We start from the raw sequence: 24907 nt of genomic DNA on the forward strand, positions 1-24907 counted from the left end.
GGTTTCCAACAAGCGCAGGAGTTACAATGAGCGAATGTGTTGCGGCTGGCGCATGCATTCGTAACCAGCCGAGTCCTGTACTCTGCTCCATACCTCCACCTATGCAAATCCGACGAGAATGCCCTCGAAGTCATTCTCCGCAAAATCTACAAGCGCGCCCTCGACCTTCCTGTAGCACCTCTAACCAGCGTCTTTTGGGCTTGGGAATGGTGAACACCTTCAAGGAACTGAGAGAGGCGCACTTGACAAACCATTATACTAGACTCTCTAAAACACTGTCGGGTTGCCGCCTCCTTGCATGGCTACCCATCAATAATTCAATACACACGGAAAAGCGCGTACGGATTCCAGAAGTTTGGTGATACTCCTTGCACGTGCGCCCTCTTCCGGCTAACATGACCCGAGACGACTACAGTGGCCGACGCCTCGCGTGGGCGGGAGCCTTGGCTCGACACTACGGCCACAAATTCGGAGTATTCTACGTGCACGCCTCCGGCCCGCACCACGATGGTTGGTACACGGCTGCGGTCGTCCACCAAAACACCGTGATAAACGGACTCACAATCCGTGCACATAATATTACGTACGCGGAGGAGATCGCCATCGCACTAGCCGCCGCAGATCAGGACTCGGGGGTCATCATCACCGACTCAAGGGGTGCCTGTCGCAACATTGAACAGAGATACATTCCGTACTATGCTTATAAAACTTTGAAGAACAGCAGCTACCTAGGTGCCCCTACGCACCGAACGATCATATGGGCTCCGGCTCACACGGGCCTTGATGGTAATGAGACGGCCGTTGTCACCGCCCACGCGCTCACTCTCAGGGCACCATCCTCGTCCCCTACCGATCCGGAACTCGAACCCAATCCCGCCTACACCTTCAAGGAGCTCACACAATTTTATCAATCCGGCCATAACGTCTATCCGAAACCCTGTAAGGCTTCACGAAGGCGGAGGAGCGAATCCTCTTTCGCCTTTATACCAAAACTCTATTGTGCCCGGCAATCATAAAACACTTTGACCCCGCTTGCACGGGGAAGTGCCCGCATTGTGAGGAAAATTCCTCTGACATTTTTCACATGGTGTGGGCATGCCAAAAAACCCCAAACCTTACCCCACTACCCAACCCTTCGCGGGAGGACTGGGAGGCAGCCCTGCTTGGCTGCTCTGACCTGACGGCCTAACGGGCACTGGTCGAACGTGCCCGGGCCGCGGCCAACAATAATGGGCTTCTGTAAGAGGGAGCCCATCTAGTGTTTGCACGGGGCGGCCCCTTAAGGACCGTTCCCACCCTCCCTGTAAATACCATCTGTAAATAAATGTTTTTCAGGAGCAGCAATCCACCGCACACCCGCGTCCACTGGGTTCCAACATGCAGCTCCGCAGCTGCCTTGTCCCAGTCACTGCTGCCTGGCGATTGTCTGCTCGACCATGGAACGAATACCAGCAAAAGGGCCCCAGTTCACAGTCTAGGTCATCGTTCCTTCTTTGCTCAGCTGTGGGGCCAGTAGGCGTAGTTGTACCCTACATGGTTTAGCGGAAAGCAATGCACTAGAGAAGCATACTTACATAAAGAGAGGACACTCCCGTATAGCCCTGTGGCCCAGAGAGAGCGAGAGAGATAGGTTTATTTACAGAAAGGCGGAGAGGTCAGCCTGAGCCATAGCTTGCACTAGCCTGCTACTCTACACTGGGGGAGGGGAAAGGGAAAAAGAAAGCATAATGGATGGCGATTGTGAGATAGAGAGGTGAGTATGTAGTATTCTCTTTAGCCGAGTCCAGTTGCTTATAGTCCAGTTGCTTCCAAAAAAGTTATAACCGCTCTTATGACAACAATTGCACTGTTGGTGTCTGGCCAAGGGCTGAGCATGGTCTCATCAGTTAATGACCTACTGCAATATCGTTCAGGAGAAGAAATCAATGTTTATCATTCCCGTGCGTATGCTGGGCCGACACAAAATATGTGCTCAAGTGTTTCTGGCGCATCACAGTGTTCACAATCAGGACCGGTGTCACTATGACTGATGGTATGTGCGTAATGTCTGGTGTACGCCACATCAAGACGAATGCGGTGAATCATACTTGTGAATTGCCGTTTCAATTTAGGGGGCATGCGGAACCTCATTTCCGGGTCCCATTTGTGAAGTCGCCAGTGTCGCCGTTCCGGTTTGGTCCAGTGCTGAAGTGTGTAGCTGCGCCTCACGCAGCGAAGCAGGGCGTTCGTGTCAGCTCATGAAAACGCAATGCGTACTTCAGGGGCACTGCTTAAGGCTTTTTCAGCTTCAGCGTCGGCCTCTTCGTTTTACATCACGCAGAAGTGCGCGAAAATCCACTGGAAAGTGATAAGATGGACATTTGTTGAAGCAACCTGAATAGGTTCTGTGATTTCTATTGCTAAGCTGTAATACGGGCCTTGCTTCATGATGCAATAATGGTTTGCAAAGCGGGTTTGGCATCACAGAAAATCGTCCAAGCATGAGGTCGCTCTCCGGAAATAAATCTTACTGCCTCCCGGATAGTGACAGGCTCTGCGGCAATTGATGTGGTTTTATGGTCCACTTTGAATCATCGAGCGATATCCATGTCTGGGATGACAAAGGCTGTGGTGGAGGTGTTTTGTGTGGTGAACCCATCGGTGTACACGTGCAGAGAATCACCGTATGTTGTATAAATGTGATGTAAGGTCAATTGTCTGAGGCCGACAGAAGAAACGAGCGACTTTTTCGTAATTCCAGGTATCATAAAAGAAACAGGTGGTTTAGGCAGCATCTATGGAGGCAATGCAGTGATATTTGGCGGGGAAAACCTTGATGGTATAATATTCTCATGCCGCGATATTACTCTTGAGAAACTGCACTCTGGGTGAGTGGCGGGTAGTACTGATATTGGGCGCTGTCTGTGTCGGCTCAGTAATTGGAGGTGAACTCTAAGTGGCTTGCAGAGCATGTATACACTGATGGGACAAGCCCGAGCCTCTGCGATTATCCCCTTTGTTGAAGTACAGCGCGGTAGACCCAAGCATCTTCGTAAGCATTGAGCTTCAACACTCTGTAGCGTCTTCACACAACTAGGTCTCATATTGGAGAGCACCGACATGCTGTATTGAATGTATCCCACAAATAGAGCATAATACAATTGAAGCAGCGATGATTCTGATAGGCCCCATCTTGCTCCTGCCACGTGGTGAAGAACGAGAGCAAAGCTCTTCAATTCAGATTGAAGTACTGCGACATGTCTCGTCCACGATAGACCTCTGTGTACGAAAACCCCAAGAAACTTGTGGTGCGTTACAGCAGGTATCGCTGTCCCATTATTAAAAATAGGGTATTGCGACATATGCTTGCGTGTGAACGCAAACACTGCGCATTTGTTGATTGAAAGAGTGAGCCCCTGACGTCGTAGATATTTGTATGTGATCGTCACCGCCCGCTGTAGTCGAGCTCGCAATTGCGGGCGAGTAGTTCCGGATGCCCATATGCATATTGCCGCAGAGACTGCCTTCTACCAGGAGAACCAGCGCGACGCTATGCAAGCGTCTACAACTACCAGGAGAACCAGCGAGACGCTATGCAAGCGTCTACAACGTAGCGCACCTGCGCGCGCTGTAGCAACGCGAGTCATTGCTCCTCGTGCTTGGGCTCGCGACGGTGGCCTGATCGACGGGTTGTGAAAAAAGGTGTTCGAGAGAGACGCTAGTGTGGAACGCTTTAGCGGACTCAGTTATTTACCTATTTTTCTGGGCACAAGTTCGCCCTTTAATAAAGCTATTGTTTGTGTCACCCTCTTGCAATACGTGACATTCTGGTGGAGGTGCGGGGGTATGATTGGAAGTCCCTCAGGCGCAAGAGAGCGGAGCCCCGACCCTCAACGACTGGAACCTGGCGAATTGACTCCTGTACACCAGCGTTCGAGCCGTCGTCTTCGAGGAGACCCGCCTGAATTCGGACCGCTCACCACTGCTCCAGCAACGCAAGCAGCTTTTACAAACGACCCCACAACGATGGCCACCGCAGGTTCTACATCCGAGCTCATCGTGTCACCACCGTGCCTGCCTGAGCCCTTCCACGGTGACTCGCACGAAGATGTAGAAGACTGGCTGGAACATTTCGAGCGAGTCGCAAGGACCAATGCCTGGGATGAGACAAGGAAACTTGGACGCGTGTACTTTGCGTTGCAGGATTCAGCGAAGGTGTGGTTCGAAAATCACGAAGCGGTGATAACAACATGGGAAGATTTTCGACAACACTTGCTCACTGCGTATGCCAGCACCGACCGCCGAGAGAAGGCAGAGAACGCTCTCCAGTCCAGGAGTCAACGCACGAATGAGAGTGTCAGCATGTATGTCGAAGACATGTGCCGGCTCTTCAAACGCGCTGATCCGAACATGACGGAAGAGAAGAAACTGCGCCACCTAATGCGTGGAGTCAAGCAGGACTTGTTTGCTGGGTTAGTTCGCAATCCACCACGCACGGTTGCCGAGTTCCGCACCGAAGCAACAACCATAGAGAAGGCGCTACAGCAGCGTGCCCGTCATTACAACCGAGACGCCAGTAGCGCACCAGTGGACGTCCTATCGGCAGGCCAAAGTAACAACAGTGAAACGCTAAGAGAACTGGTGCGATCCATTGTAAGGGAAGAGATTCAGAAGTTGATGCAGCCACAAGTGATGCCAACAGTCTCGACCCTCGCCGCCGTCATTCGTGACGAAGTCCGGCACGCCATCCTTCAGCCGGAACCTGAGCCGCAACCTGTTCGACTGGAACAACCACTGCAGACACGTCGCATGCCAACGTACGCGGACGCTCTACGCCAGCCTGCCGTGCACAATGCTTCTTTCGTAGCCCCCAGTACACGCCCGTCGGCTTCGCATGGCTCGCCCTTTCTCGGAGAGCTGAGACCACGAAAAAGCGACGTGTGGCGCACACCCGACTGGACGCCGCTTTGCTTTCATTGCGGAGAGGCTGGACATCTTTACAGAACGTGCCCATACCGGAGGGCCGGCCTGCGGGGGTTTTCTGTGAACGCACCATGCCCGCGTAATGGTGAAAGACCCATGGAGATAGAAGATTACCTGTCAAGGCAGCAACTCCCATCTGCTAGTTTTCAGCACCAGCCAAGGTCACCGGCGCCGAAACGTTACCGATCACCGAGCCCCCGGCGTCCAAGTTCCCCATTCTCAGGTCCACCAAGACGTTCAACGAGCCCGCGGCAGGAAAACTAAGTCCAGCGACCTGTGGAGGCAAGGCCGCTGTTGTTCGACAAGGCGAAGATCCTCCGTCAAGACCCGAGGGTAGCAGCGACAGGCAGAAAAGAACGACTAAGATAAGTAAGGAATCAATTTCTTCGGACTTGCGCGTTACGGTGGACGAGCGGGAATTGAGCGTTTTAGTCGATACCGGTGCGGATTATTCAGTCGTCAGCTACGCGTTCGCGAGGGATCTCAAGAAAGTTTTGACGCCGTGGAGTGGTCCACAAATAAGAACGGCTGGGGACCACAGGATAACACCAGTGGGAAGATGTACCGCGAGAATAGGAATTCAGGGTGCTACTTACGTGGCTGAGTTTATTGTGCTTCCGGAATGCTCAAGGGACGTAATTCTCGGGATGGATTTCTTGCTAGCGAACGGTGCCATAATCAACCTACAAAATTCTAGCGTTTCCTTCTCGACGAAGCTGGCCATAGACGAGAAGGAGGTAGAGAGCACTGCATTGCGGGTTATCGACGAAGACATAACCGTGCCACCACGATGCAGCGTGCTGGTTGGCGTCAGAAATGACACATTTGCCGATTCCGAAGGCATAGCGGATAGCAACGTCGAGCTGCTACTAAAGAAAGGTATTTGTGTAGCCCGGGGCATCATTCAATTACGTGATGGGTGCGCCAGTGTGTTGCTCACAAACTTCGGAAATGCAATACAGCATGTTGCAAAAGACACTGCCATTGCCTTTCTGCACAGCTTTACTGCAGCGACAGATTTGTGTGGCCTCACGTCAGCACCACCTGCTTCGGGAAGTACGGATGATGTCGGAGCTGCGGTTTCAATAAATAGAAGTCTATCATCAGGCGAAAGGCAAATCATACAGGACCTCATAAGAGACTTCTCAGAGTGTTTCTCCACCTCGTCAAAAGTACGTCGCACGCAGATCGTTAAACACCGAATAATAACTGACGAGCAAACAAGACCTGTTCATCAAAACCCGTACAGAGTTTCACCCAAAGAACGAGAGGTCATAAAGGGTCAAGTGCAAGAGATGCTGGAGGATGATGTCATCCAACCATCCAACAGTCCGTGGGCATCGCCAGTAGTGCTTGTGAGGAAAAAGGACAACACGTTGAGATTCTGCGTTGACTACCGGAAACTGAACAGCGTGACCAAGCGCGACGTATACCCCTTGCCACGTATCGATGATACATTAGATCGCCTACGGCATGCCAGATATTTCTCGTCATTAGATTTAAAAAGCGGGTATTGGCAAATTGAAGTGGATGAAAGAGACCGCGAAAAGACGGCTTTCGTAACTCCGGACGGCTTGTACGAATTTAAAGCACTCCCATTCGGCCTTTGTTGTGCGCCGGCGACATTCCAGCGCATGATGGACAGTGTTCTATCGGGTCTCAAATGGCAGTCATGTTTAGTATACTTGGACGATGTTGTGGTATTTTCTGCAACCTTTGAACAGCATATAGAACGACTACGTTCAGTGCTTCACGCCATCCAGTCGGCCGGCTTGACTATTAAACCGGAAAAGTGTCAGTTTGGATATGAAAAGCTTCGTTTTCTCGGTCATGTGATCAGCGCTGAAGGTGTTGGCCCGGATCCGGACAAAACTGCGGCCGTTGCGCGATTCCCCAAGCCGAGAGACAAGAAGGAGGTGCGTCGATTTCTGGGCTTGTGCGCTTACTACAGACGATTTATAGAAAATTTCTCGAAAATTGCTGAACCTCTGACCAGACTCACAAAAGAGGAAGAATCATTCGTTTGGCATAAGGAACAAGAGAGAGCTTTCGAGGAACTAAAGAACCGTTTACAAGCCCCACCGATCCTCGCACATTTTGATGAAACTGCGGACACGGAAGTCCATACAGACGCAAGTAATCTTGGTCTCGGCGCGGTATTAGCTCAATGGCAAAATGGAGAAGAGAAAGTCATAGCCTATGCCAGTCGCACCCTGTCAAAAGCTGAAAAGAACTATTCTGCAACGGAAAAAGAGTGCTTGGCAGTTATATGGGCGATTAGCAAGTTCAGGCCATATCTCTACGGCAGGCCGTTCCGCGCCGTCAGCGACCACCATTCACTTTGCTGGCTGGCGAGCTTAAAAGACCCGTCGGGACGACTTGCGAGATGGAGCCTCAGGCTCCAAGAATACGATATTACAGTTGTATATAGGTCGGGAAGAAAACACAGCGATGCTGATTGCTTATCACGCTCGCCACTGGACTCTACCTCTTCGGAAGAGGACGACTTTCCGTTCCTTTGTGTTGTGAAGGCTTCAGATATCGCCGAGCAGCAACGATCCGACACAGAACTGCTCCCATTGATAAAATTCCTCGAAGGGCACGACTCCCAAGTTCCACGTGTATTTAGGAGAACATTATCGTCGTTCTGCCTCCGTGATAATGTACTCTACAAAAGGAACTTCAGAAGCAACAAAGAAAAGTTCTTACTCGTTGTGCCGCAAGTCATGAGACGTGAAATATTACACGCTTGCCATGATGAACCGTGCTCGGGTCACTTAGGTGTCAGCCGGACATTCGCCAGAATTCATCTGAAATATTACTGGCCCAAGCTGTTAGCATCGGTACAGCATTATGTGAAGACATGCCGCGAATGTCAAAGGCGCAAAACACCACCTCTGAAAACTGCCGGCCTGCTCCAGCCCATAGACCCACCTGAGACTCCTTTTCAGCAAATTGGAATGGATCTTCTCGGGCCGTTTCCAATGTCATCCTCAGGAAAGAGGTGGATTATTGTCGCAACCGACTATTTAACGCGGTACGCAGAAACTGGCTGCCTGGAACGAGGAACGGCTGCGGAAGTTGCCAAGTTCTTCGTTCACAACATAGTTCTGCGACATGGCGCCCCGATGGTAGTTATCACCGATCGCGGAACAGCATTCACATCGGAGTTGATGCAGTGCCTGATGAATATGACTAATACCACTCATAGAAAAAGTACTGCGTATCATCCCCAAACGAACGGGTTGACGGAACGCCTAAACCGCACCATAGCGGATATGTTGTCGATGTACGTGGACATAGAGCATAAGACGTGGGACGAAATCCTACCTTATGCAACGTTCGCCTACAATACGGCAGTACAGGAGACCACCCGCATTCCTCCATTTGAGCTGGTCTATGGCCGTATGGTGACTACAACACTCGACGCTATGCTCCCTGTCGATAACGACAATTATGAGCCATCTGACGTTGAAGAATTCCTACAAAGAGCTGAAGAAGCGCGCCAACTAGCGCGACATCGAATACGTCAACAACAATGTAGGGACGCGAGCTACTACAACCTGCGCCGCAGAGAAGTCAAATATCAGCCAGGCGATCAAGTGTGGGTGTGGACACCAATACGCCACCGTGGGCTGTCAGAGAAACTTCTTCGACGCTACTTTGGTCCATATAAGGTCATCCGCCAACTCAGTGACATAACTTATGAAGTTATTCCTGAAGGACAAGAGCGCTCAAGACGTCAAAACCATGCAGAGGTCGTACATGTAGCCCGCATGAAGCCCTACTTCGAGAGATGCTGAAGCATTCCCCCTTGCGTACTTCCCCCAACCGCGCATCGGGACGATGCGTATTTCGGAGGGGGAGTAATGCCGCAGAGACTGCCTTCTACCAGGAGAACCAGCGCGACGCTATGCAAGCGTCTACAACTACCAGGAGAACCAGCGAGACGCTATGCAAGCGTCTACAACGTAGCGCACCTGCGCGCGCTGTAGCAACGCGAGTCATTGCTCCTCGTGCTTGGGCTCGCGACGGTGGCCTGATCGACGGGTTGTGAAAAAAGGTGTTCGAGAGAGACGCTAGTGTGGAACGCTTTAGCGGACTCAGTTATTTACCTATTTTTCTGGGCACAAGTTCGCCCTTTAATAAAGCTATTGTTTGTGTCACCCTCTTGCAATACGTGACAATATTTCGTCAGCGTATGCACTGATCTTCACCGTGCTGGGAAGTTGTGCTGCTAGGCCGATCATTGTGACATTGAATAGAATCGGGCTGAGAAATCCTCCTTGGGGAACACCACGATGAACCTTATATCGATCGGTGTCTCCGTTATTTGACGTCATGTAAATGATGCGGTCCCTAAGGTAGCTAAACTCCCAGCATACAGTCATCCACCGATGTCGAAATCTTCCAGTGCGTCAAGAATCGCATAATGTAGCACATTATCGTAGGCACCCGTAATGTCTAGAAAGACCGCCACCAGTAGTCTGCGTCGGCTTCTTTCCTCTTCAACGCTGGTGATCAAGTCAACCACACCGTCAATGGCAGATTGACCTCTTCTGAAGCTGTTCATAAAGGCAGGAAAGGAGTTGTTGCTCTCTAGAAGCCACTGTAATCTTGACAGAACCATTCTTTCCATTACTTTCCCGACACAGCTGGCTAAGGCGAGTGGTCTGTAGGAGGAAAGTGCATAAGGACACTTCCCCGACTTAAGCAATGCAATAATGCGACTGATTTTCCAATTACCTGAGACTTCTCCTGACTGCCATGAGGTGTTATAATGAGATAACAGGATATGTACTGCTTCTGTACCAAGATGGTTGAGTGCAGCATACGTGATTCCGTCAGGTCCCGGTGCCGATGAGCGTCGAAAGGCAGAAATTGCAGCGTCAAGCTCATGCATTGTAAAACGCACATCAAGGCGCTCGTCAGACGATGGAGGCGCAATGGTAGTAAGAGCATAGAGAAATAAAAAAGGTGAAGAGTGGACACTCCCGTAGACCCCAGCGGCCCAATCGACTCTAGCACACCTAGTGGTTGATGAGAGCAAGTGGCTTGCGCTTCCGGTTTCGGTTTCACTGGCGCAACTTTTGAATTACTTTGCATAACCGACGTTTGGCTATGTCGTAAGTTCATAATTTCAGACCACTATTCATCGCCCAAATGGATAGTTTTTGTAGGTCGTTTTGATTTAGCGATTCCCTGTTTTGTTTTGTTCAGTGGTTCGTGCGAATCGGTCGTGACGTAATTTTTATTTTGATTAAGTTATAAAAAAAAGAGATGCAGGTAATGATAATTCACTATCGTTTTATTCATCGCGCTTGTGTTTTTCTTTTGGAACAAGTGATCAATGTATATATCAGTCAAAGAAACAGAGCATCCGCAATGTTTTATTCAAAGGCAAGGTAGAGTATGAGAATATAAAAAGCACAATATGACAAAGGTAGACAACAAATGCATCTCGCCTTACAAATAAATTGTAACAAATATTGTAACAAATACATAGAGAACACAGACAACGCACACATCGCTAGAGTTGGCAGAAGCCGAGAAACTGGTGAAGTATGACACACCGGGCCAGTGGGTAACTAAGGATCTATGGCAAAAACATAGCGCACAATGCTGATGAAGAAGGAAGAAGTGACATATACACAGCAATGAAGTCGCGAATCACGCCTGGGCTTAACTGAAATAATGCATAGAAAAAAAGAGCGCACAGAAACCACACGACACAATATAACAGAAAGGCAAAGGTGCAGTGTGCTGGCTGTGCTTAAGAACAGCTAGTCCAAAATGAAAAAAAGCAGACTTGATGCCTGCTTGTCCTCAGAAAGGTAGGGCTTTGCAGCTTGCTCACTACGTGAAAGACAAACTTTATGCTACAACACTGGCAGGTCTTGTGGCTTTTGTTATGCGTCGCCTTCATCAAAAACTTAAGATCCCAAGTGATTTGCGTTTGGGTGTTGCTGTGACGCTTGCGAGCTAAAATAGATTGTAGTCATCACTTTATCCAGAATTGTGGACTTTAAGTGGTGCTACGAGAGCGGTATTACAGGGCTAATAAATAGCAGAAGGAAACCACTTTGGCTCATTATTTTTCACAAAGGCTCTACATCGTACGTTATCACTCACAAGCTATATGAAAATAAAATGGCAGCGTCCGCAGCCCCATCAAACACTACAAGTTTGGGTATTCTTTTGAAAATTTTGATGGGCAAGATGAGGAGGTTGATGAGAAGCTAAAATACGAAAAGCGTGATAACATGAACCGTGCCCACTTCATACTGTGTTCCTTACCCGCTCGAAGACATTTCAACAAGCGGTTTTGTTATCGATATATTACTTGAGCTGGAGAGATAAAGCATACACAGTGACCAAGCGACCCACAGTAAAGTGTACAGTTCGCCCGTATTTGCTACAAAAAATACAGACAGGATGCCCAACATTCTTTTTAAGGTTATGCAAATCACTTCGAGCGAATACACAGTGTTTGTACTCCTCATAGCGGGTAACCAAAACAATGAATGCAACGAAGGAGTGGTTAGTCCAGTTGAACTGAATATAAGCATATAAGACCATAATGAAGTCTGCTGTAACGAAGTAATAACATAACAAAGCTATTGCAGGATTCGGCTCAACTCCAATACTTTAGTGTAAACCCGCCGCTAATTGCTAACCTTTGAACTTGTCAAGCTGCATGCCCGAGATTGAAGACTGGAACCTAACCCTGTCTAAGTTTCGGTTCACAAAACGCACATGCCAACATAAACGAACCCGGCAAAACATTTTCAGAAACTTAGCGCGACACCCAGCAGAGCAGAAATGAAAATCGCCAACACTTGACAGATGGTGATACAAAACATCGCACACTTTCAGGTGATGTGCAGTGGCCTCAATTATGGCAAGAAAGCGAGATTCAAGTTGTTGTACGTATGCAAAAGCTGCTTCTGATGGCACAGTGAGATTCCCAAAAAGTTTGCTGGGGACGTGGTATGCTTTGAGCATTGTGAAATACTGGTGGGTACCCTTAAGCGTCTCACTGTCGTCTTTCAGTAACTGTGGGCAACTGCAACCGTCACATGCATTCCGAAGGAAGTGTTTGATGAGAAAACCAGCTACATAATATGCAGCGGAGTCATCGATAATATGGGAGTGAATGTTTGTCGCAAGTTCAGAGAGATCGTCTAGAGCGGGAAAGTCGTCAGGCTGTGGCTGTGCACACTCCTCATTATCCACAAGAGACGCACTGGTGAGGGAGAATGGCGACAGCTGTTCCTGGAGGAGGTCACATTCATCATCCTCGACATTTCCGTATTCTGACAGCTTGAAGAGTTTTCTTATGCAGATGTGCTTCAGGCCACAAATAAATTGTGCTACATTGGGGTTGGTGTTGCAACCCTGTTTTTGCCTAATGTGGCCAAATATGTTCTCCAGAGGATCCTGTTGAAGCCTGCGTGTTAACAGGTATTCAAAATTGTAATTTTTGGAGAGGTCGTCCCATAGTTGACAAATTGCCTGAATTGTAATTTGCCAACCTACGATGGTTTGTGGTTGACGTCTGCCAACAAACTGCCATGATGCAATCCAGGGAAGCTGGCCTCGGAGGAAGTCAATCAGCTCTGAATCATTTTTCATGATTGCATGCCGCAGCTTTTGCGAAGTTCTTTTTTTACTCGAGCTGTTCAAGGCATCGAAAATCCTGTCCATACGATCACAAAATTGAGCTGTAGTGATGGCCGAGGCAGGCAGCACCTTCGCATACACCATTGCCGTGATAGCAATCGAAACTGATGCACTGAAGACCTGAGTTGCTCTGCTGACCTTCATATTAGAAAAAGGTTTCTGATGAACGTGCCGTTCAGTCAACTTTGGAGCCAATCGCAACCGCAACTCATGTGAGGATTGGTAAAGGCTTACAATGTGCGACCAGTTAACGATGTCATCCCCAATGTATAACTTGTGTGCTTGGACATTATTGCGCGTTGTTTTAATTAAATGCGGAACATCAAAAATGTAATATACCCGCTCACCATTAACTTCAAAAAAAGGCTTTGCTACAGTCACTTTTAGTTGGTTAGCGAGACTTACATTTGAACTGCCCTGGTCACAAATGACTGCTTTCACTGCAATATTAATGCTCCTAAGCTCCAAAATGAGTGACACCAGCAAGTTATGCATAACAGATGATGGTGTTGATGTGTGCCCTATAGTAAAAGCAACCGGTTGAACCCACTTTCTCGAAACACCAACAAGAAGAAAAACCAGTGCTCGATCAGCGATGGTTGAAGTGCGATGAGTGCCATCATCTGTAAAACCCTGGACAACGTCTCTTGAAGCATCATAGTACAAATTCTTTTTGAGTGCTATTTCGTCGAAAACTAAAGCGCACACTCGGTCCCGTTCATTCCAAGCTTGAGTATTTGTTGCAATGGAAGAAAGGATTCCTGGAATTATGCCTGGAGTCATCTTTACATTAGCTAGCCACCTCCTTAATGAACGCCGGGAGGGCAAAGAAAAATACGGAGCCAGAAATCGGTATGCTCGCGGACCTCGGAAGTTTAAGTGAAGAGCGAATTTCTTGAACCACACGGGAAACCGCTTGCCCTTGCATTTGGGCCTCAAGCGAACATGTGCAGAAAGAAGTTTAAAAACCTCCTCGGTGACGTGCGGTCGGATAACTTCAAGGGCCTTCGTAGTCGATGACGGTGCTTGGTGAGGCTGTCTCTGCAGTCTTTTGATAGTTTTCCGCTGTGCTGCTACTTTGGCTTGCAGATGTTTAATGGTTTGCTTGTACTTCATTGATGGAGACATTGTCGCTGGCACACAGGAACGCACTGCAATAAACAAAAAAATTGATGTAAAAGCGAAGAACAACTAATCCCATACGAGCACTTTCCTCGCTCTTTCAGACCCAAGGTCTGAAACTTTCTGTGGTACAAAGTTTTCGATTCCACTACCTAAAAACAAACCATTCACAATGTTGACAATGCACAAAAAAAATGAAAATCACTGAGAGCCCACCCTTACATTTTGTAAGTGCACACGTAGTGTCCTTTTGAGGATAGTTTCCTCAGAATGTCCTAAACATAAAATAGCACATTAAAAACTGCTGCAATAAAAGCATAGTCACCATTTTCTCTAAGGCACTCAGGCGTGGAGCTGTTGGCGGAGACGTCTTCTGGAGGGTCTTGTGAAGCTTGTTCAGTGCCTCGGACAATGCTGTCGGAACAATCTTGCGAGCGGCCTGCGGAAGTCTCTATATCAATCCACTCTGGTGTTGAAGTGAACATACAACTTACCGGCCACACAAGTTCCTTTTGTGACAGCTGAACGACTGGTTAAGGTTTTCTCCGGCAAGACGAAATCATCAGAAATTCTTTCACCAGCTACAAGGGAGCTGCCACCTGCAGAGGTTTGGTCAACAGTCAATTTGGGTAAAAAAAAAAAGAAATCGCGACACTGAACGCACCCTGTTCATCGGGGCACCTCAATGTGTGGGAGCCGCTTTCTGAAGCCTCTACCGCAGGTCCTGAAGAGATGAAATTACGACAATGTGTCAGTAAGAGGCTTATAATAACACAAACTGAAGCTCATCCGCACCTTGCAGTGCAGCTTCTGCAGCCATGTCACAGTCACTACTTGAAGCGACGCTCAGAGAACCTGCATATATGTGCAGTTGGTACAAGTTACAAAGCTTGTAGCATGGGGAAGCTTAAACAGCTCTTTCAAACGCATAAATTGGTCGAACGTGGAAAAAAAGAGACGGCACCAACTAGGAAACAAGTAATTTGTGATTTTTGGAATTATCAACAGTGGCAGCTTTCACTGATGAAAGGTATACGTACATGTGCACTCAGGCTTGAAGATAACGTGAAATAGCCCTTTAAAGTCTTTCAAAACAAGTTGCGCAGGTCCAGAGCATCAAAAAATGACAGAAATGTAAAGCTGCTGTTAGGAAGGTAATAGCCCACAATTCACAGAACTTAAGACTTTCCAAGTGTTACTTCTGTAGTGAGGTTTCTCTATCGGCTACAGAGATCTTCACGGTTAACTGTCGCCACTGATTCAATACAAGTGGCTGCTATTGCACATATTTGAGTTTCAGTCAATCACTTACATGGTGCAGCTGGTTGCACACTGGGAACAGCCATTCTTGTAAGCCTTGTGTGCCCAGGGTCCATGAAACTTTGAGCAGTAAAATGGTCGCTACAAACCCTGTACGTTGCGTACAATAGGCTGGCCGGCTTACTCAGGAGATCATCGCGTCCAGCATACTGCATCCATGCTTTCATCCTGCATTGGCAATGAACTATCAGCTGAAAGGGGAAGTGCTTGAATAGTGATTTTTTATTGTTACCCTCACTTAGCAAGTACGAACAGTAAGCCTACAGACATGCAAACCATACAAAAGCTTTAACACACCTGCCGTCCCGTGGTACGCGGAAGAAACTCGTCCCAGGCTTCTTGTGGGTTCTGCCATTGTTGAAGCACCACGATACACAGCAGTAGCTGCCGTAGCTTGGACCGCCGGACGGCATGGCGTCAGCGCGGTCTGAAAATGTTAGTAAGTGGATGCTTCGCTGTCAAATTACAAAAAAGATATGTGCACGTCATAAGTGTACCAGCAAACCCCTTTGAATGATTAGCTAATCGATGCACAATACAAAACCAGTGATACATCTCTGACCCATAAAACTCTGACTTACAAAGATATACGTCAAGACCACGAACAAAGATCTTCAGAAGTTTCCAGGCCGCTATCCCTTGTAATGCAATGGTATCGCGGCCTGGGAACATTAGAACACCTTCGTGCGTACGCAGTATCAGCAGTACATTGGGAAGAAAAATCGTAGTTGAAATTTGTGCGGTAAAATTATATTGGAAACGTCAAAAAAATTTGTGGGCAGCTTGCACTAGTGGCACAAGGCTAGCGAAGAAACGAAGATGATGGCCACTTGGCTAGTCCAGATTTGCCTCCGGCACACCAAGAATTATTCGTGTTCCGAGCCTTCGGGAAATGCGTCGTGAAGCATGCGAGGCCCAACAAACGCTTCTCAATATTTTGCACCGAGCCTACGACCTAGCTGCCCAGCTATGCTCAGCGCACAGACGCTCGCGTCCGTGGCAGACGCAGCACGCGTCGCCTCGGCTTGACGCCGTGCCGCCTTTTCTATACTGCATACGTTGCACAATGTTCCCGTCTAACCGCCGCATAGAGCCACAAACTTTCTTTTTAGCGAACCTCCCAGTCCTTACAAGCTTCAGAAAAAGGTTACAACTGCGTGAATGACACGCCACGTAAGAAACAAACTCGCACACACGAAGCGCAACGTGTGTGTGTGCATCTTTCTATGTTTGTTGCATGGTGTCTTTTTCGCGCAGGCGTAACCGTTTTCTGAAAAAATGACCCAACAAGACCAACAACATGTCATTCAACAAGCTTCGCTTGAAAACGTGCCTCACCTGTTATCTCACGCTTGAAAACGCCGACGCAGCCGACGTTGACGAAAGCGACGAAAGCGTCTCGCTGTCAGTCATGCATGGGCTTGTCGCTGGATAGATGGTGTTTATGACAGTACGGCTGAAGAAAAATAATCGCGTAAGGTGTGTTGAATAAATCGTTTTTATGTATAAAGAACATACCAAATTTGGGCGTGTAATTATTAATTTGTGAAAACAATTCTGTTGCATTGATTATAACTGTGTTTTTTTTTGCGCTTGCGCCCTCTGACGTGTGGTGGGAGCACTAGTTCGTTACGTAGTCGTGACGCACTTCCTGAGGCCAGGTTTCGCGGAGTGTCCGCTCTTGTCTTCTTCTTTCTCTATGGTAAGAGGCTCAATAGTGGCAAGACCATCAGTAGTGGTCACGATGAGGCTACAGTAGTCGCTGGCTATCTCTACTTCAGTCCGCCCTTGATGCAGAGCAACAGCTTGAAACGGTTGATGTTGTTGGGGAGCTGCCTGCAGACCTCGTACCACCCACCAGATCTTAGATAGAGTTTGCCTAAGTTTCAGAGATCGACAGAATTTTTTCAACGCTGCCTGTCAATCTTATCAAGATACCGAAGAACGTGTTGAGCTCGACGACAGGCGGAAAGGGCTGAAGGCAACTTTGTTCGTCTGTATCGGCGTTCTGCACGGCGACGGATTGCATGAAGGGCGTCGTATTGGGAGTCAACTGCTGATCTCTGCAATGGTGGGTTAACCTGTTTGGTTGTGACACGCAGTGAAGAAGCATTGATGTTCTCTACCTCGAATGGATCAACCGTGTGCTCACAACCGGACTTGACAGATGCCTTGAAAAGTTTCCAGTCGGTTCGACGGATGTAGCGTGTGTGTGTGCGGCGCAACCACCTGAACTGAACATATGTTGGAAGGTGGTCACTGCCGCGAGTGTCCAAATCAGTGCACCAACATGCGGAAGACAGAAGGCTTCTGGAAACGAAACAGAGGTCGAGGCAGCTGCTGTAGGGCGTGCCACGAATAAATGTAGGTGATCCGTCGTTGAGCACGCTTAGTCCATTGTTGCGTATAAAATTGGCCAAATTCCTTCCACGATAATTCATTGTAGTGCTACCCCAGAGAGGATGATGTGCATTACAATCGCCAATCATAATGTGTGGTCTTGGTGCTGCTTGAAGAATGGTCGCCAGGTAGAAGCAGTCTATCTGTGCGCTTGGGCGTATGTATCCTCCTATAACTGAAAATGTCCGCTTTCTATGTGTTCTATAGTCAGGCTCACGTAATAATTGCTGGTATGCGACGTCACTGCATGTCTCAAGAACGTCAAATCACGGCATATACAAACGAGAACTTCGCTCGTGCGTGGATCAATGCGGGACCAAATCTGGATATATCCAGATATACGAAAAGTTGAACCATATTCGGTTCACATATGACGATAACAGGCAATTAATATTGTCACGTTACAACGTAACTGTAAGCTGCGGATAATGGCACACAAGGACGTCAAACTGATTCGAAGAACGGCTGTATGACTATTGTTTTTCTCTGCACGCGCATCTTTGTCCTCTTCTGAACAGCGGCACATACAAGCACGCCAGCATCTGTGTAAATAATACTTGTAGAACTTGTACTAGTGGCATTACCCCCTTCACAAAGGACATCGTCCCGATGTCATAACATAATTGCCAGATGAAAAGACGTACGATAAGCAGTACACAAGGGGGTGTTCACAATCACTGTAAGTCTACTCAAGGGAGTGTGACGAATAGTCAGTGTTGGTAAAATGGTTTCATCCTCGAAACATGGACGACGTGTCGCTGCTGTGAACGGCGAGATTGACGAGCCATGTCCTCGTCAAGAACCTCGTAGTTCACTTCGCTGAGACGACGGAGAACTCTATAGGGACCAAAATAGCGGCGTAACAACTTTTCCGACCGGCCCCGTTGTCGAATAGGAGTCCACAACCATACTCGTTCTCCGGGTTGGTAAGAGACATCGCGACGACGAGCTTTGTACCGCAGCGAGTCGATGCATTGTTGCTTATGGATTCATTCGACTGCAAGCTTACGAGCCGCGTCTGCCAGTCTGATAAATTCGTTCGTCTTGACACTAATCTGGTGTCTGTCTGGTAGAAGCATGGCATCCAGCATTGTAGTGACCTCCCTGCCATGAAGCAACCGGAATGGTGTGAATCCAGTTGTTTCTTGCACAGCGGTGTTGTAAGCGAACGTGACGTAAGGGAGGATGTCATCCCAGCTTTTGTGGTCTTGTTCAACGTACATGGATAGCATGTCGGCGATCATCTTGTTTAGTCACTCTGTAAGACCGTTGCTTTGTGGGTGGTATGCAGTAGTTTTTCGATGTACTGTGCCGCTAAGCTGCATGACGTCTTGTATTATCCGGACGGTAAAAACTGTGCCACGATCAGTTATGACAACTGCTGGTGCTCCATGTCGGAGGACGATGTTTTCCATACAAACGTGGGCAGTCTCAATGGCGGTGCCACGTTGTAATGCCTTCGTTTCGCAGTAGCGCGTCATGTAATCAGTAGCGACTACAATCCAGCGGTTGCCGTCACGAGACTTGGGAAAAGGTCCGAGTAGATCCATGCCAATTTGTTGGAACGGTTGTGTCGGAGGAGCGACGGGCTTCAAGAAGCCGGCTGGGCGCTGATGTGGAGCTTTACGGCGCTGGCACTTGTGACACGTCTTCACGTAATGCTTCACGTCTCGACTGAGCCTAGGCCAGTAGTAGTGTTGGCGAATCCGGGCCAAGGTACGTGCGAATCCCAAGTGGCCTGAGGAAGGCTCATCGTGACAGGCGGACAAGACATCGGCACGTAACGCTGGCGGGACAACAAGCAGGTACTCAGTCGCGTAAGGGTCGAAGTTTTTTTTATAGAGGATATTTCTGCGGACGCAGAACGATGATGACGAGCGGGCAAATGCTGGTGGTGGATGCGGCGTACGGCCTTCGAGATATTCGATGAATTGTCGAAGCTCGGAATCGTTCTTCTGCCGTTCAGCCAAGTCGGATACACTAACGGCGCAGAAAAAACGGCCGTCGAGATCGTGATCACCTGACGCTGTCTTAAGAGGAGCTCGGGAAAGGCAGTCCGCGTCACTATGCTTCCGGCCAGACTTGTACACGACTGTCAAATCGAACTCCTGAAGGCGTAAGCTCCACCTGACCAGACGTCCGGAAGGGTCTTTAAGGTTCGCCAACCAGCAGAGCGCATGACGATCGGTAACAACTATGAACGGGCGACCATACAGGTACGATCAGAATTTAGCTATTGCCCAGACAACAGCTAGGCGCTCCTTTTAAGTTGTGTAATTCGCCTCCGCAGATGATAAAATGCGACTCGCGTAAGCAATAGGGCGTTCGACGCCGCCTTGCCACTGGACGAGAACTGCACCAAGGCCGATGTTACTAGCGTCTGTGTGTAGTTCAGTGTCGACATATTCGTCGTAGTGTCCGAGTAAGGGCTCAGACTGGAGACGCTGCTGGAGCTTGGAGAAAGCGCGTGTTTGCTCAAGGCCCCACACGAAGGGAACGTCGTCTTTTGTCAGACAAGTGAGGGGTTCGGCAATGTTTGCGAAATTTTGCCCAAAGCATCTGTAGTATGCGCAGAGGCCTAAAAATCGACGCACATCACGTTTGTTGGTAAGTGGTGGAAAATCTGCGACAGCCAATGTTTTGTCTGGGTCAGGCCGAATACCATGAGGGCTAACAAGGTGACCGAGGAACTTTAATTCGTTGTAACCAAAATGACATTTTTCTGCTTTCAGTGATAGGCCTGCCGTGCGAATTGCAGCAAACACAGATCTAAGTCGCTGCAAATTCTGCTCAAACGTTTGGGAGAAGACAACGACGTCGTCTAAGTAAACAAGGTATGCTTCCCACTTGAGACCGGAGAGCACTGTATCCATCATCCTCTGGAATGTCGCAGAGGCAGAACACAGACCGAAGGGCAGCACCTTGAATTCGTACAGACCATCAGGCGTTATGAATGCTGTTTTCTCTCGGTCGCGTTCATCAACTTCGATCTGCCAGTAGCCACTGCGTAAATTCATTGAGGAGAAGTAGCGGGCGCGTCGGAGGTGGTCTAGTGAGTCGTCGATGCGCGGAAGCGGATAAACGACTTTCTTTGTGACTTTGTTGAGTTTGCGGTAATCAACGCAAAATCGGAGAGAGCCATCCTTCTTTTTTACTAGTACGACGGGGGACGACCATGGACTGTTCCAGGGTTGGATTACGCCATCTTCGAGCATCTGCTTCACTTGAGAACGTATAGCCTCTTGTTCCTTTTGTGATACTCGGTAGGCGTGCTGACGTATGGGTCGCTCAGCATGGTCAGTGACAATGCGGTGCTTTACGGCTGGCGTTTGTTTTATCTTGAATGTAGACGCGAAACAGTCGCTAAACATGTGGAGGATACAGCATATTTGCTCTTTCTGCGCACATGACAGGTTCGGATTGACATCGACTGCATCGGCTACCACGGTGTCACTTTCAACGGCTGTAGAAATTGGGGCTATCGTCGCACACGCTTCATCGTCAATGGATTCGAAATGAGCGATAGTTGTTCGCTTGGCCAAATGTTGGTATGCTCCACTAAATTTGGTTACCAACAACTCAGTCATCCCACGTTCAAATTGAATTATTCCGCGGGCAACGCCGATTTGCTGAGACAAGAGCACCGAAAGGTTGGCTTCAGCGATACCACTACTGTCATGGTATATGTCGCCCTGTACTGTAACGAACATACTGGTGCGTGGCGGAAGTGTGACGGTGTCGTCGACAATGCGAAGCGCAGTCTTCTGCGGATTGGTATCTCTAGGCTTCAGGCCATCATCGTCAGCAAACGTTACGATGCAGTCTCGAAGATTTATAACAGCGCCATGCTCACGAAGGAAATCCATGCCAAGGATAACTTTCCGGGAGCGTTCGGGAAGCACAACGAAAGAAGCAATGAACGTCGACTCACAGATTTGCAGCCTTGCGGTGCATCTCCCGATTGGTGTCAAGAGATGACCACTGGCGGTCCGAAGGTTTGGTCCATGCCCCCAAGGAGTCGTGACTTTCCTGAGTTCAGCCACAAGTTCAGCGCTTATAACTGAGTAGTCGGCGCCGGTGTCGACCAGAGCAGTCACTGGATGGTCGTCAACACGAACGGCAATGCCAACAGAAACGGGTTCGTCAGCGATGTGAGGTGTCGGCTGAAAGGAATCGTCGAAGGTCGGTGGATGGGTCGGAGGAGGCTGTTTTGATGATAGCTTAACAGCGGTCCCACCCCCGGAGGCCGCTGATTCTAGTTTTTCCGGCGTGGACTTGGGGACCTAGCGGATCGTCCCGCAACAACATCGGCGAAAGTGGAGTATTGATTTGAAGACGTACAGCGTCGAGGAGACGGAGAGCGTGATTGGCGGCGCTGAAGATTCGGAGACGGTAGACTTGCCAAGTATTCTGCGATGGCGCGGGGTCGTTCAATGTCCCTGGGCCGACGAGCGTCTGGCCGAAATCCAGGTAGGCCCATATGTCTGTACGAGCACTCCCGGTACAATTGACCTGGCTCACCACAGTGGCAGCATAGTGGCCGATTGTCGGAAGCGCGCCACACGCTAGATTTCCGCAAATTAGGTCGCAGATTCTCATAGTGGGCCCGAGAAGTACTGCGGTATCTGCAGGCAAGTCGGTCGTTGGTTTTCATAGCGTGGCCCGCCCGAGAAGTGCTGTGGTGTCTGCAGGCTAGTCGGTCGGGCGGAAATAGCTGGCTGCCGGTGCAGGAGTACGTACAGCTTCCGCATACGTTAGCAGAGAAGCTTCGGTTGAAGGTGGCGCTAATGGTCGTACTAGCTGCCGCACCTATTCACGGACAACGTCTGTCAGAGCAGCCACTTGAGGCTGTGAAGGCACTGCGTGAAGCTTTTGAAGCTCGTCACGTACAATGCTACGGACTAGCTCAGTAAGTTCTCTCACGCTCGTGACATCGGGTGTTACCAAGGGTGCTGACAGACATGCAAGGTTGTCGGACCGTTCATACTGCGAAGACCGCTGTCTTAGCATTCGCTCCATGGTCGTAGCTTCACGGAGGAATTCTGTCACGGTAGCTGGTGGGTTTCGCACAAGTCCTGCAAACAGCTGCTCTTTGACACCCCGCATCAGAGTGCGTACCTTTTTGTCTTCCGTCACTGCAGAATCCGCTCGACAGAACAGACGAGACATTTCCTCAACGAACATGGCCACGCTTTCATTAGGTCTTTGATTGCGAGAATTGAGGAGACGTTCGGCTTGTTCTTTCCGGTCGGCGCTACCATACGTGTTCCGCAGCTGAGTGCAAAACACCGGCCAGGTTGTCAGGGTGGCCTCGTGATTCTCGAACGAAATACGCGCCGAATCCTCCAGGTAAAAATAAACATACCGCAGTTTCCGGTGCTCATCCCACTCGTTGGCGACGGCGACTTGATCGTATTGGTCCAGCCAGTCTTCAACGTCTTCGTAAGGCTCCCCATGGAAGGGCTTTGGCGTTCGAGAGGCTGGTAGCCATGGTGCTGGTGGAGTCGCGGTCGGTTCAGTCTGGCTTGCAGTTGTCGCATATGCCATGGTTCTGGAGCGTTCCAGACGAGGGCTGAATTGGGGTGGTAGGCCTAGTTGCCGCCGACTGCGTCGAAGGTTGGCTGTTTCTAGTAAGGCATCAATGTTGGGACCGAGATCTTCCTCGTGGGAACAGTGCATAGACTATTACCCCGCACCTTCACCAGTGTCACGTTACAACGTAACTGTAAGCTGCAGATAATGGCACACAAGGACGTCAAACTGATTCGAACAACGGCTGTATGACTATTGTTTTTCTCTGCACGCGCATCTTTGTCCTCTTCTGAACAGCGGCACATACAAGCATGCCAGCCTCTGTGTAAATAATACTTGTAGAACTTGCACTAGTGGCAATATTTAAAAACCCATTGTCTGAAGTCTGACAGATGGCTACGTTGACCACGAGCATTCCATTGCATAACGAGCAACTGGCGCATGCGTTCTTCAAACATCAATACCATACTCACTTATTGAAGAATCACTAGAAGAGGCTTCAAAATCTCAAGTAGCTGCACAGCCGCCTTAGCAGCGAAAGTGTTTAGGCTGCTGAAGATCTTACTCATTGAACCCATCAAAATTATAAACATAGCCTTGACATCTGCGTTGCCCATATTTTTGTTCTCTTCATTGTGGGTAGGGGCGCTATGTAATGATGGCATTACTGCGGCTCTTGACGGCAGTGAAGGCCACTGAGTCTCCGACGTGGTGCGAGCCAATGACTGGTTGCCTTGTTCATGCGTGGACTGTATTGGCACTTCAGCATCTGTATCCTCCTTTTTAACCGACAAAATTGGGCTAGGAAATGGTGAGGGCACAGTTTTGTGTGTCGAATTCGATAAGCTATGAGCACTGCTGCTTTGTTTGCGTCGGTGTCGCTAACAATGTTTACGGCGCCATCTTCTTCAGGATACTCATTTCAAATCTCATTTTGGGACATTCTTTTGATGTTGCGTCGTGGTTGCCTGAGCAGTTGGGGCATTTGGCCACAGCATTGCAGTTATCACCATCATGCAGGCCACCGCAATGCTTGCAGGTTACTGGACCCTGGCAAACTGCACTTACGTGCCAAAATTTTATGCATTTATGACATTGCAGAGGTTTTCGTACGTAAGGACGTACCGAGTGCCTCACGTACCCAACTTTTACATGTGTGGGTAACGTCTTCGACTGAAACACTACTTGCACACATCGCGTCCGCCAAAAACGGTGGAAACCAAGCAAGGGAGCCGACAATGACAGCAGTTTCTCGAGACTCGAGTCTTTTATTTCTTCATCAACATCGTATATAGCTCTTGTTGTCGTTTCTTTGTCGTACGCGGAGAATGCGCGAACTGGAATGCTTCCTAAGTGAACAATCGCTTTCAGCGTGTCCAATAAGGCCTTCGCAGTGACCTCCGCAGACAGGATGTTCTTTCGAGTATTTATGCCTATTTCTACGACTTTCCTTGGGGCGATGAGCTCAAAGTAATTCGACAGGCTCTGCCTACTCAGAGATTTCAAGATGCCTGTCTTCGATATCGGCACATACGACTGCATGCTACTCACCTTTGTCTGTGCTTGCCGGCCAGTCGGCGATGTCCGGCTTATTTTCCTCTTCAGGCGTCGGCTTGGTACGACCACGTAGTCACTGTCCAAAGCCATATCTTCAACAGAGTCATCAGAATTGTCAATGTAGACCACGCTTGGAACGGGGTGAGAGCTTGCGTCAGACGCACTATGATGTGGTCGGCCCGGTCCCGGTTGCTGAATGCGGTTTTGGTCCCCCATTATAAAGAACGTCCATCCGCGGTGGGTCGAATATTGAAAAGTCTTGGCAAAAGAGTTTGAAAACTCACAGAGCTCGAAGCAGAGACTGTTCTCTGTGACCACTTCTTCCTCTCTA

General features: G+C 49.0%; 2 protein-coding genes across 3 annotated transcripts in view; one reads left to right on the forward strand and one right to left on the reverse strand.

Annotated features, from left to right (window-relative positions):
- Positions 1 to 24907, forward strand: part of LOC142765386 (uncharacterized) — a 244942-nt gene that overhangs the window by 61280 nt on the left and 158755 nt on the right. The gene's annotated exons all lie outside the window — the stretch shown is intronic.
- On the reverse strand, positions 10250 to 16779 carry LOC142765385 (uncharacterized). Of its 2 annotated transcripts, XM_075866275.1 has the most exons (8): positions 16426 to 16775; positions 15385 to 15514; positions 15080 to 15255; positions 14563 to 14622; positions 14432 to 14491; positions 14262 to 14366; positions 14093 to 14206; positions 10250 to 13796 (listed from the first exon to the last, which is right to left on the reverse strand). In XM_075866275.1, exons 2-8 carry the CDS (start codon positions 15498 to 15500, stop codon positions 11635 to 11637), a joined length of 2793 nt encoding a protein of 930 aa, XP_075722390.1. In that variant the 5' UTR covers positions 15501 to 15514; positions 16426 to 16775; the 3' UTR covers positions 10250 to 11634. The 2 variants fall into 2 exon arrangements, with proteins under 2 accessions (XP_075722390.1, XP_075722391.1); XM_075866276.1 differs by having other exon boundaries at positions 13762 to 13796; positions 14093 to 14366; positions 16426 to 16779.

Source organism: Rhipicephalus microplus, chromosome 6 (assembly GCF_043290135.1).
Source record: "Rhipicephalus microplus isolate Deutch F79 chromosome 6, USDA_Rmic, whole genome shotgun sequence".
NCBI classification, from domain to species: domain Eukaryota; kingdom Metazoa; phylum Arthropoda; class Arachnida; order Ixodida; family Ixodidae; genus Rhipicephalus; species Rhipicephalus microplus.

Excerpts from the sequence above, each read along its gene's own strand:
- LOC142765385 (XM_075866275.1), bottom strand. The coding sequence starts at position 15,500 with ATGCCGTCCGGCGGTCCAAGCTACGGCAGCTACTGCTGTGTATCGTGG. Across the intron at positions 14,492-14,562 it reads TGCAGAAGCTGCACTGCAAG|GACCTGCGGTAGAGGCTTCA; the intron begins GTGCGGATGAGC and ends TCATCTCTTCAG. Across the intron at positions 14,367-14,431 it reads GAGGTGCCCCGATGAACAGG|GTGGCAGCTCCCTTGTAGCT; the intron begins GTGCGTTCAGTG and ends AAACCTCTGCAG.